This window comes from Stegostoma tigrinum, chromosome 14 (assembly GCF_030684315.1).
Source record: "Stegostoma tigrinum isolate sSteTig4 chromosome 14, sSteTig4.hap1, whole genome shotgun sequence".
Lineage (NCBI taxonomy): Eukaryota > Metazoa > Chordata > Chondrichthyes > Orectolobiformes > Stegostomatidae > Stegostoma > Stegostoma tigrinum.
Window position 1 is genome coordinate 14758934 of NC_081367.1, and position 11765 is coordinate 14770698.

The 11765-nt window shown below is 40.6% G+C and overlaps 1 protein-coding gene across 1 annotated transcript in view; it reads left to right on the plus strand.

Moving 5' to 3' along the window:
* LOC125457580 (heparan-sulfate 6-O-sulfotransferase 1-like) overlaps nt 1-6806 on the plus strand; it is a 263995-nt gene extending 257189 nt beyond the window's left edge. Inside the window, exon 2 of the mRNA XM_048541988.2 lies at nt 3208-6806. Within this exon, the coding sequence (XP_048397945.1) occupies nt 3208-3913 (706 nt within the window). The 3' untranslated portion in view covers nt 3914-6806. The remainder of the gene's footprint in view (nt 1-3207) is intronic.
* Nucleotides 6807-11765: the final 4959 nt, after the last annotated feature.

Genomic DNA, 11765 nt, shown 5'->3' on the forward strand with positions numbered 1-11765 from the left:
GCAGCCTGAATGAAAGGTCTTTGCCCACAAATCCAAAAGCAGTCCAAAATTTTCACCTAACATTGTTTGAACCAAGTGCCATTGTATTCTGAAGTAACAATGGGTGAATCTAGCTCAGGCGAAGTTTTTTCCCCTGCAGTGATATAAAATGCCTGTTGCATTACAGACCCAAACTGACTGAAGTTTTCCAATGCACTTGTGTCACAGTGGCATCTTTTATTTACACAGCGATGTTGTACCCTGGGCCAACTCTCTGAGTTTCTTGCATTCTTGCTGTCTGATAAAATGAGTTGTCACAGAGCCATGTGAAACTGAGTAAACATTTACTTAATTTTCAATTTATAAGCAGCGAAGAACCACAGTGCATCCATTGGAATTAAGTTGCTTGTGCATTTTGGAAAAATAAGTTGAATGTTCATACTAGTTAATTCATGTGCTGTGAAGTGGTGAGATTATATCTGTCCCACTAGCAGGCCTAACACACTGGTCTTTTGTAAGGCAGTAATGAGGTAAACTACATTCATGCATTACTGTTGACAGATAATGAATCGTGCATTATTTATGTAATCACTTTGGCTTTCATTTCAATTTATTCTGGGATAGGCCACAATCAGCTTAATTTTCATCTCTATTTTTCTTTCAAAATGCTGCCTGTAGGCTTTGACTTTGTGTGTTTTCATGGATAAAAGCAGCAGCCCAAATTGCTGGCAATTCCTTCTGAAATCAGGACCTCATTACTGAATGTTTGCCTAGATTAAGAGGCACAGAGGAACAGGAGGCAATCATTCCTGGAATTTGCACATTTTCTGAATTCTTCGGTGAAACTCCGAGGGATTTAAACTTGTGAGCGCTGGAAATTCTTGACATGCTGCTGTTCACCATGGGATTCTCAGTGCCGCCTCCCACTACCGTCTGAAGCCACTCAACATCTCCCCAAGTTCATGGTTGCGGTCAGGATTTGAGCCAACCATGATATTAGCATGTGTGTTTTTATGTAGTGCGTTTATATCGCGCCTCTCAACGTGCTTTACAGGAGTCTTCTGAAGTGTAGTCACTGATGTAATGTAGGAAACATGGCAGCCAATCCCTGTGCAACATTCTCCCATAAGCAGCAATCTGATAATGACCTAATAATTTTGTTTTTGTGTGCTGTTGATTGAGGGATAAATATTGGCCAGGATACTGGAAATAACTCTCCTTCAAAATAGTGCCAAGGCTTCATTCACACCTCCCCACCCTGCTCCCCAAACAAGCAAGTGACACCTGGTTTAATGACTCATCCAAAAGAGGGGAGCTCCATCATTACTGCAGTGGAGTGTCAAGCTTGAGTTTTGAACCCTGAGGGAGGACATCAACTCAGAACCTTGTTACTCAGAGCAGAGGGAGTGCTATCCATCTGTCGTCTCTCTTTATGAATGAGTTCAATGATGTCCGGTATTCTGGAAGGAAACATTTTGATTCTGTGGGCATTCAAACATTTCGGTCTTGTGGGTTTATTCTGACTTTTATCATTGGTATATTAATCCATTTCACTACCTCTTATTATTAATTACACCCAATGTTCCTGACCATTGACATCAGGAAGGGAAATTGGACAGGGCATATAATGAATGGCCAGTCTGATCTCACTCAGTTTAAAACCACCATTTGCTTTAAAGCAGTCTGAGAATTGTATGATGATGAGTTGCTGCTTTGAGCAAAGTTTTTTTTTCAATATTTATAGAAAAATGTCCCATTATGTATCCACACATAAAATATTTAATTGAAGCAACTGAATTCATCAAATAAGATTTTTTTTATGCTGTCTGAAAGTTTGAATTCTATCAGATCTTAACAATATAGTTATTCGATCAGGGTACCATTTCTCTTTCCTTGATTCTTATCAACAACATGAGACAAATTCTGCACGTAGGATTTCACCACCATCAGTCTACGTTATTAACGTGAAAAGAACAAAAGAACAGTCACATAATTGAAAGTGATTAATACAATACAAAGATGAACAATGCATTAGCTGACAGCAGTACAGACCTTGAGTATCAATGAGAAAAGATATTTTGTCAAAAATTTTGCATTCATCAGGACATTCTCAAGAATATCAATGTAAGCAGGAACAACATTTTATACTGTATGAGAAGAAAGCACTGTTTGGTTGGCAAATGAACAGTTATTGCCATAGACATTTAATTGTCAGTTATCATCTAACTGGTGCGTTCTCCATTGCAATACCAATACCAATCAGTATTCACTTGCCAACCAATTGGTAATCTCTTGTCGTACAGTAATGTCTGAATGAGTGCAGCTCTAACAACACTGACGAAACTTGACACCATCCAGGACAAAGATAATGGGAACTGCAGATGCTGGAGAATCCAAGATAACAAAGTGTGAAGCTGGATGAACATAGCAGGCCAAGCAGCATCCCAGGAGCACAAAAGCTGAAGGGTCTAGGCCCGAAAAGTCAGCTTTTGTGCTCCTGAGATGCTGCTTGGCCTGCTGTGTTCATCCAGCTTCACACTTTGTTATCTACCATCCAGGACAAAGCAGCCCGCTTGATTGATACCGTTTCTACAAACATCTGCTCCCTTCACCACGAACGCTCAGTAGCCTCAGTATGTACTATCTACAAGATATACTGCAGAAATTCGCCAGAGATCCTAAGACAGCACATACAAAACCCACAAGCATTGTGATCTCGAAGGACAAGGGCAAAAGATACATGGGAACACCACCACCTTCAAGTTCACCTCCAAGCCACTCTCCATCCTGACTTGGAAATATATCACTGTTCCTTAGCTGTCACTGGATCAAACTCCTGGAATTCTGTCCCTGATGGCATCGTGGGTCAAACCACAACAAGTGGACTGCAGTGGTTCAAGAAGGAGGCTCATCACCAACACCTTCTGAAGGGCAATTAGGGACAGGCTATAAATGTTGGCTTGTCAGCAATGCCCACATCCCACACATGAATAAAAAAGTGTTGTTACCTTTTGTATTGGTGTTCCTGTAAATATCTAGTTAAGTGCAAGACCAAAAGCTTTGATAAAATTTGTCTTTTATACAGCAATACTTGATATTTTGTGATTAATAGGGCTGCAGCAAAAATTTTAACTTCAGAATTTTAAACGTTTAGGTAGATAATGTTGTCTTCAATATTGACCAGACAATGAAGAGACTGAAACATATCATATTTATTTTGTCTTGCAGGAAATTCTACTACATCACAATGTTAAGAGATCCTGTCTCACGCTACCTTAGTGAATGGAGGCATGTCCAACGAGGAGCCACGTGGAAGACCTCACTCCACATGTGTGATGGGAGGACACCAACGCCTGAGGAACTGCCACCGTGCTACGAGGGGAACGATTGGTCAGGCTGCACGCTTCAACAATTCATGGACTGCCCATTTAACCTGGCAAACAACCGGCAGGTGAGAATGCTTGCAGACCTTAGTCTGGTGGGCTGCTACAATATGTCCTTCATTCCCGAGAGGAAGAGAGCCCAGATGCTTTTGGAAAGCGCCAAGAAGAACCTCAAAGATATGGCTTTCTTTGGTTTGACTGAATTCCAAAGGAAAACACAGTACTTGTTTGAGCGGACTTTTAATTTACAGTTCATTAAGCCCTTCATACAGTTCAACAGTACCCGCGCATCGGGTGTGGAGATCGATAATGAGACAATCCACAGGATTGAGGAACTTAATGACCTAGATGTGCAACTGTATGACTATGCAAAAGACCTTTTCCAACAGCGGTTCCAGTACAAAAGGCAACTAGAAAGGATGGAGCGACGGATACGGAATCAGAAGGAGCAGCAACAACAGAAGATCCCCGAGGAACTGCCCAAAGAGGAAATGGAAGAGCAGGGACGCGTACCCACGGAGGATTACATGAGCCATATTGAGAAATGGTAGCCATGGTGGACTACTGCTTATCTCATGTTCTGAAAATAATGATAAGTGAACTTTTGGTCTTCTAGATCGTAATGGATCTCGGAGGTTGAAAGAATTTTTTAATGTCTGTAATTTTGAAAAAAGAATCTGTAAAACAGAGATGTTTGCTTCAGGGCAGTATGGGTCTTTCTAGACCACCCAGGTGCACAAGGGATCTGGACACAGAACTAAGCCAGGAAACTACAGCTGGTCAACCATATGATGTAAAGAAATGATTTTGTGACCCAGCACAGTTGATGTCTGTGGAGCTATCAGCAATGGATAATGAAATTTTCAACTACATTTATGGCACCTGGATACACATCCTGCAATGAGAAAATGGATGTGTTTGCATTAGCTCAGTGACTGGTGCCGTTTAATTCTCAACATGAATATGCAGTGTGTTCGTTTTTGGATGATTTCATGGGGTTTGAAAATTTTAAAATTCAGGTTTGAAATTTTGTACAGCCACTGGCCAATTGAACCACTGAGTAAAAGCATTCCCAATCTAGTCCAATTCCAGTCATTCCCACTCAAGGCTAATCCAACCCTTTTATTCTCTCCCTTTTGCTTTCCTGAAGGACTCGACCTTCTTTCCTAGTGTTTGGTTCCATGGACATTGATTGCCCTCCGTTATATTATCCGAATGATTGTTATTCAAGGATGATCCTTGATGTGAATGCAGGCCCAATATCTAGCTGCGAAGGGTACATAATTAGCCAAGCCTGATCCAGTCCTCGGCCAATACATGCATAGCCATCACTGTACATTAAGCAGGGATGGGAAACCTGCCCATTTCCTTTCCCCCTTTTCTTAAACCTGAGGTGTCAGGGCCAATTGTAGGGCCCATTCTGCTGCCTTAGGTGAGCTCGCCAAAATCAGCACTGTCTTGGGATGGAACCTTTGGACCTTCTTGACGCGCGTGTCTTAGAGATCATGACAACATCCCTGACCCTAGCTCAATTCTCAATGGTCAAGATAAAAGCTATCTGTGTTTATAATTAATACCAAGTTGCAACTGTATACATACTCATCTCATCTGAGCCTGTTGTTCCTGATACTTAGCGCGTTGAGCCAATTCATGTGGGAAGTTTAACAAAGGACTTTTTTCCAGTTACCACAATTCTGCATCAGTTTGGGAATCCCCTGGATATTCATTTTGGTTGTCCTGAACATTTTTTTAAGATTGAATATTATACCTGCACATCTGTAATTTTCTCAGTCATTCTCCCATAGTTCAGATAGTCCTGTCAGCAGGGCAAAAAGATTATTGTAGTTCATGAACCTCTTCACTATGTCACTCAATATCATGCTGTAGCCATCCATTTCATGTTGTTTATGCCAGACCAGAAACATTTTTAATTGTGTAACATTTCGAGAATGACATCCAACAACCCCATCATACATTCTTGTGAGCACCAGACAATTTTAGATTAATTTGAAATCTTGCAGTGCTGACCATTTTATTCTCTAACGCAAATTTAATGGTGTTACTTACCTTTGTTTTAGATTCTGGAAGGTGAGCTGGTACACAGTCCAACTAGAACATCAACCCTCTTCCTCAGTCAGCATCTTACCTCGACCATTCTCAAACTTGAAACCTTAAAATCTGGCATTCTTTGTCACAAAATGAAAATACCAATAGTATTTTGTTCAGAATCCAAGAGCAGATCTGACTGACAGAAAATTGAGAAATGTAATCTTTGTTAGGCTAACCATTTTAATTATGATAAAGCCGCAGCATATTTTATAGTTGTACCATCTGAAAGAGTAGTAATCATGTTTTTCTTCTCCCCCACCTCCTCTCTTTGATAACACACAATTTTGGATAATTCCTAAGAATCAACTTCAGTAAAGACCAACCAAATTGAGGTGAATGAGCTTGTTTTGTTGTGTGCCACTAGATTCTCCAAAACACATAATCATAGAGCCTCTCAAACAGTATACACCCTTCCTTCCTTTCTTCAGAGAAAATCTAAATGAGTCAAAACGAAGTGTGATTACCATCTGTCCCAACTGTTGTGGCTTCCTTTGGTCCAAATATGACAGTCATTAAGGATATAAAATATTCCAAATTTGGATGATAAGTTATTTGTTATTTTCAAGAACCAGAGAATTCATTGAATAGGTTAATTCTAAGAGATAATAAGTGACAGCCTATTTCTGTCTGTTGCAATCAACTTGTCACACGATCTCCATTTATAAACGCAAAATCTGTGTAATCTGGATAAAAAAAACTGCTGCCTTTGATTTCATAATTCACCTTTGCTCTATCATTGTTAATGTGAAAAAGTTGCACATTATCCCCACCACTGATGTCCAGCAACATTGGCCATACAGTATCTAGGTGCTGCTCAGGATTTGTGTTTTCTTTGTAGTGCTTTGTCAACCATCTAAGCTAATTTCTTTGCCTGGGTGTGCCTGGTTCCAAGAAGTACAGTAACGTTTTACGAGCCAAGCCAAGTTAGTTTATGTACAAAAGCTGCGAAGCCATATGTGGTGTCTCCCTGGTTACTGTGTATGAAGGAGCCAGTGACAATTCAGTGCAATTTTATTCCCCCCTTCCTCCTCCCAGACACCAAATTTGAACATTTTAAAGGGGTGGTGTCAACTTGGTAGCAAATCCTTGGGCAGGCAGGCTTTGTTTCTGGAACAGTTTCAGGTTTCATATGTTACCGTTAGATTAAGTCAAAGACAAATACCTTTTAGTGGCAGATGCGATTGGTAATGCAGCTGTGTAATTGTACTCCCAACAGACCTGCCAGCTGTCGCTCATTGGGAGTGACGGGCTTTCGTTTCGAGTGAAAATTTTAACATGTTTTGATATATGTCATGGAGAAATAAATGGATAAAATAAATGAATATGTTTAAATGGCTTTGCCGTCTATGTAACTGCTATCAAACATAAATTGCACTCCTAACATTTTCTCCAGTGCTGACAGCTCTCGTCACTAGTTCTGTCACTGTGGTCGTTTGTATGTAAATATTTTATAATGGCACTTCTTTTTCTTTCAGCTTCTCCTACTTTTCTTGGCTTCTCCACAATGCTGATTGATCACCCCATCTATTTCTTGTCAGTCACCTATTTCTTGGCGATTCCCACCGCGTCTTTCCATCTGGTCTTAGGACTACCTTTCCCATTCCATAATTCACCAGGCCACACAAAATAAGTGAAGGCTTTTTTAGGACAGTGCCCCCTCAATCAAAACAATAGCTTAAGTTCCAACGTACTCTTGACATCTCCACTTGTCTCAGAAGCCTTGTCACAATCCTTGGTTAAGAGGTAATGGCATTTTCACCTTAATGAAGCTTCCCTGCCTGATAATGGATTCAACCTCTTGCCCAACACTGGTCCCACTCTCCCTCTCCACCCACTATCGCTTCTCTAGCACTTTCTCCTTTAAACATCTTGCCTTTTCCACCCTTCTGACCTTTCATTCAAAATGATTGTCCTGTATCCTTTCCCAATGACGTTTTGTTAGAATTATCATACAAATTTGCCGCTTTCCACCTCAGCCGCTGCACTGAACAGCTTATCATGCTCCTGTGATTTTAGCCTTCATCTCAACTTATCATGTTCTCTCTCCTCTGAGTTCACTTTCTACTTATCCTCACTAGATCTCTCCCTCTGTGTAAACTCCCCAACCCATATTGAGAGCTGCCCCTCGAGTTATAATCTCATATCAGATTTCTAGTCCCATTGTATCATTTATAAATAAGGCCACCTCTGAGCATTTCCTTGCATCATTCTAGACCTACATCTCCTTTCCACTCTATTGTGATTATGATATTATTACTAGACAAGTTACATCCTAGACTGAAATCTTGGCTTGATATTTCATATTTTGTTTTTTGTACTCTTCCACCAAAATACAAGCGCACAATGCTGTAGAAGGTAATGAAACAAAAGGAAAAAAAGAATAAGTTGAATAAAACTATATGCTTGTAACACAAGACTAAGAGTTGAAACTCATGGTAAAATATAGTCCCATTAATCCTAACAGCAGTTCTTTGTAGTCTGCACACTGAGAAAAAATTCCTTTCTCTAGCAAACATAGGATTTTACTCCAAAGATGCATCAATTCCTGGTGCAGAGAATCTGTAGTCTCTCTCTCTTAAGCCTCCCTACAGCTAAGCGCAGATTTTCTCAGGTTCAAATAACATCTTCACCATGTTAACTAACCACTTCTGGTCTGGAAGGCCTTACCTTAACGTAATCAATTTCTTAACAATAACAGCAACTATTTTAGATATCCAAATGCAACCAAGTCTTTTACAAACTTCCAAACTGAAACCCAAAAGTATTTTTCAAAGTGTTTTCCTGTACCAAAAGAAAAAAAAATCAGTTTCTGACCTCCTAAACTGAAAATGTGTACCTTATTTGCTCCTAAATTCTCCCAACAGAAGCAAATCACCGTTACAAACTATGAATTCTTTCTCTAATGTTGTGTTTTAACAGAAATCATTGATCACCATAACTACAGAAATACTTACAGGTTATTCAATACATACAGACCAAAACCTAGGTGCCACTATGTCAAATCCAAATTGAAAATAAATGATATAAAAATATATATAAATCACACACTTTCGATCACAACTTCCAAATTCATATCTTTATCTGACCCTTGAAAAGAACTATTCCTTATTATCACTTATAACCACCCTTTCAAAATGTAAACTTTCTAATTTTTTACCTTTAGTTTGCCATATTGCAGCAGGTACTGAATTTGTTCAGTTGTTCTCTTACCTCTGCCTTTGATGCATTACTGTTACACATAAAATCATTCCGCTCTCTTCTCATTCACAACCCCTGTTTAAACAAAATGACCCGACTGTCTTAAGCCCAAGGGATACAGTCTTGCTAAGATATGGCAGATATCACATCCAAGTTAACTGCATGAAATAATATTGGGTCCTGCTGTCATCTGCCAAAGCTACTAACTACTCCAGAGTCATCCCAGAATGCAGAGAAAACTCCCATTTCATTTCTCCTGCAAATAATTTCCTTTACCCTTGTCCCCTTACACCCTAACCTCCATCCACAAATGCAAGGAGTTCATAGACGCCATTGTCGCTAAAATTGAGGCCATCTGATCAGCTGCATCTGGCGAGTCCCTTCCTTCTGCTAGCACATGAGCCAAACATCAAGTAAAATTCCTCTGTGCCTCAGCCTGTACTCTCATCTTTCTCATCTTACTTCTTTCTCTCCAGTGTCCTCTCTAAGCCTATTTTGTCCATGAAATCCACTTTCTGCTTCAGTGCTTACCAAACGTTTTCTCACAGTGACCTCATTTTCGAGCTAGAAAATTGTCGCAGCCCTTCAGTGAGAACTGAGAGCATGGGGTCTGGAAAAGCAGAGCTTGGCTGTTGTAACTTGGTCTGAACTGCATAGCAGTGTTACTGGCTTGACTCTCGCGACCCTAAAATTTGAACCCATGACCCACTTATGTGGGCTGATCCTAGTCTGATGTCATCCCGTATTGTTTATGGTTCTTTCTCCTCAGATGTTGTCCTTTCCCCCTTTCATTATGCTGTTATCCCCATTATTCTTGATCCCAATGTCTTGAATCTCTTCACTCATGTTTCTGTCTCTATCACCACGTCAAAATGTCAAAGTCACAAATTGCATCCGACGTTACTGTAACAAAATTTCCTCCTCATCTGCAACTTTTGATATAGTTGACAATCCTCCTTCAATCCCTCTTCATTATCATCCTCCTGCTCTCAACTGGTTATCAGGCTTAGCTTTTGACACATTGCCAGAGTGTCCCTTGCAATGGTTTCCTGTTTTTGAACTGTCGCAACTGATGTCTGTGCTTTCAGTTGCCTAAGCTCTGGAATTTCCTCTCGACTTCACTTTCCTTTATTTAAAATAACTCCTGAAAGTTGTCTCTGATAAACTATTCGCTCATTTGATTGACTGTCTTCCTGCATGCATGCATACAACCAATTTTTTTTTTATTATGTATCTGTGCGGTGCCTTGGAATGTTTTAAGACGAAGGGTACTATGTAACTTTTAGTTGTTGATTACTTGTATTTCCTGAAACTCCGGTACTGATAAACAGCAAACTGTTCGACATTTTGCACACTGAATATTTGGTCATTTATTAGGTAGTCACACCTCATTCTGATAAATCCTGACCTTTTTGCAGTTCACTCAACATGATTTCAGGTATCTTTTCATGACATGATAAGTGTCACATTCTTTGGCGAAAATGGTGACTTTCTGTCAAAACTCTTCTGTTTTGCCGCCTTGAAATAAATGCTAACATCACATTTGCCTTCCTGACTGCCATCTGAACCTGCATGTTAACCACAAGAGAATCCTGAACTAGGACTCTGAAATCCCTTTGTACTTCAGATTGCTGAAGCCTTTTCCATCTGGAAAATACTTCAGTTCTCTATTCTTCTAAAGTGTATAATCTCAAACTTTCCCACAAGTATTCCATCTACAGATCCTTTGCCCACTCTCCTAAGCTTGTCTAACTCCTTCTGTTACCTCCCCACTTCCTCAAAGCTACCTGTTCCTCCATCTATCTTTGTGTCAGCTACAAACTTAGCAACAAAGTCCTCAGTTCCTTTGTTGCAATTGGTAACGTATAACCTAAATAGTTGTAGTCCCAACATGGACCCTGGGGAACTCCATGAGTCAGCAACTTCCATCCTGAGAAAGGCACCTTTATCCCCACTCTCTGTGTTCTGTCAGTCATTCACACCTCTGTTCATGCCAGTATCTTCGCCCTAACACCATCGGCTCTTATCTAATTAAGCAGCCTCCTATGCAGCACCTTGTCAAAGGTCTTTTGGAAATCCAAACATATCATATTCACTGGATTTCCTTTGTCTAACTTGCTTGTACCCCCTCAAAGAATGCCAGTAGATTGTCAAGTATGACTTCTCCTTGACCAGCCGTGCTGACTTGGCCCTTTTTTACCACGCACATTCACAAGCAATCTCATCCTTAATAATGGACTCTAAAATCTTACCAACGCCAAGATCAGGCTAATTGGCCTATGACTTCCAGTCCTTTGGGACCCTTTGTGACTGTAGTAAAGATTACCACCAATGCCTCTACAATCTCCTCAGCTATCTCCTTCACAAACCTAAGGCGTGTTCTGTCTGTTCCACGTTGTTCATCCAATTTCAGCTTCTTCAGTGAAGGTCACTATGCTCAACTCTGCCTCTGGCTCGCTTGAAGTTCTGGTGTGCTACTGCTGTCTTCCACCAGGAGTGCAAAGCTTGTCTTAGAACATAGCACATAGAACAATACAGTGCAGAACAGGCCCTTCAGCCCTCGATGTTGCACCGACCTGTGAACTAATCTAAGCCCACCCCCCTACACTATCCCATCATCATTCATATGCTTATCCAAGGACTGTTTAAATGCCCCTAATGTGGCTGAGTTAACTACATTGGCAGGCAGGGTGTTCCACACCTTTCCACTCTCCGAGTAAAGAACCTGCCTCTGACATCCGTCTTAAATCTATCACCCTTCAATTTGTAGCTATGCCCACTTGTACAAGCTGAAGTCATCACCCTCGGAAAAAGACTCTCATTGTCCACCCTATCTAATCCCCTAATCATCTTGTATGTCTCTATTAAATCCCCTCTTAGCCTCCTTAATTCTATTCCTAACGAAAGATGCCACTCCGCCTCTTCTCTTCCTCCGCTTTCTCTCCTTCCTGTAGCAAGTATAATGGGGAACATTAAGCTGTCAGTCTTGACCTTCCCTGAGCCACGTTTCTATAATAGCTGTGATATCCCAGTCCTATGCTTCCAACCATGTCGCGAAGAACAGTTGAGGACTGGGTCTGTGTTCTGTGGAGTTCA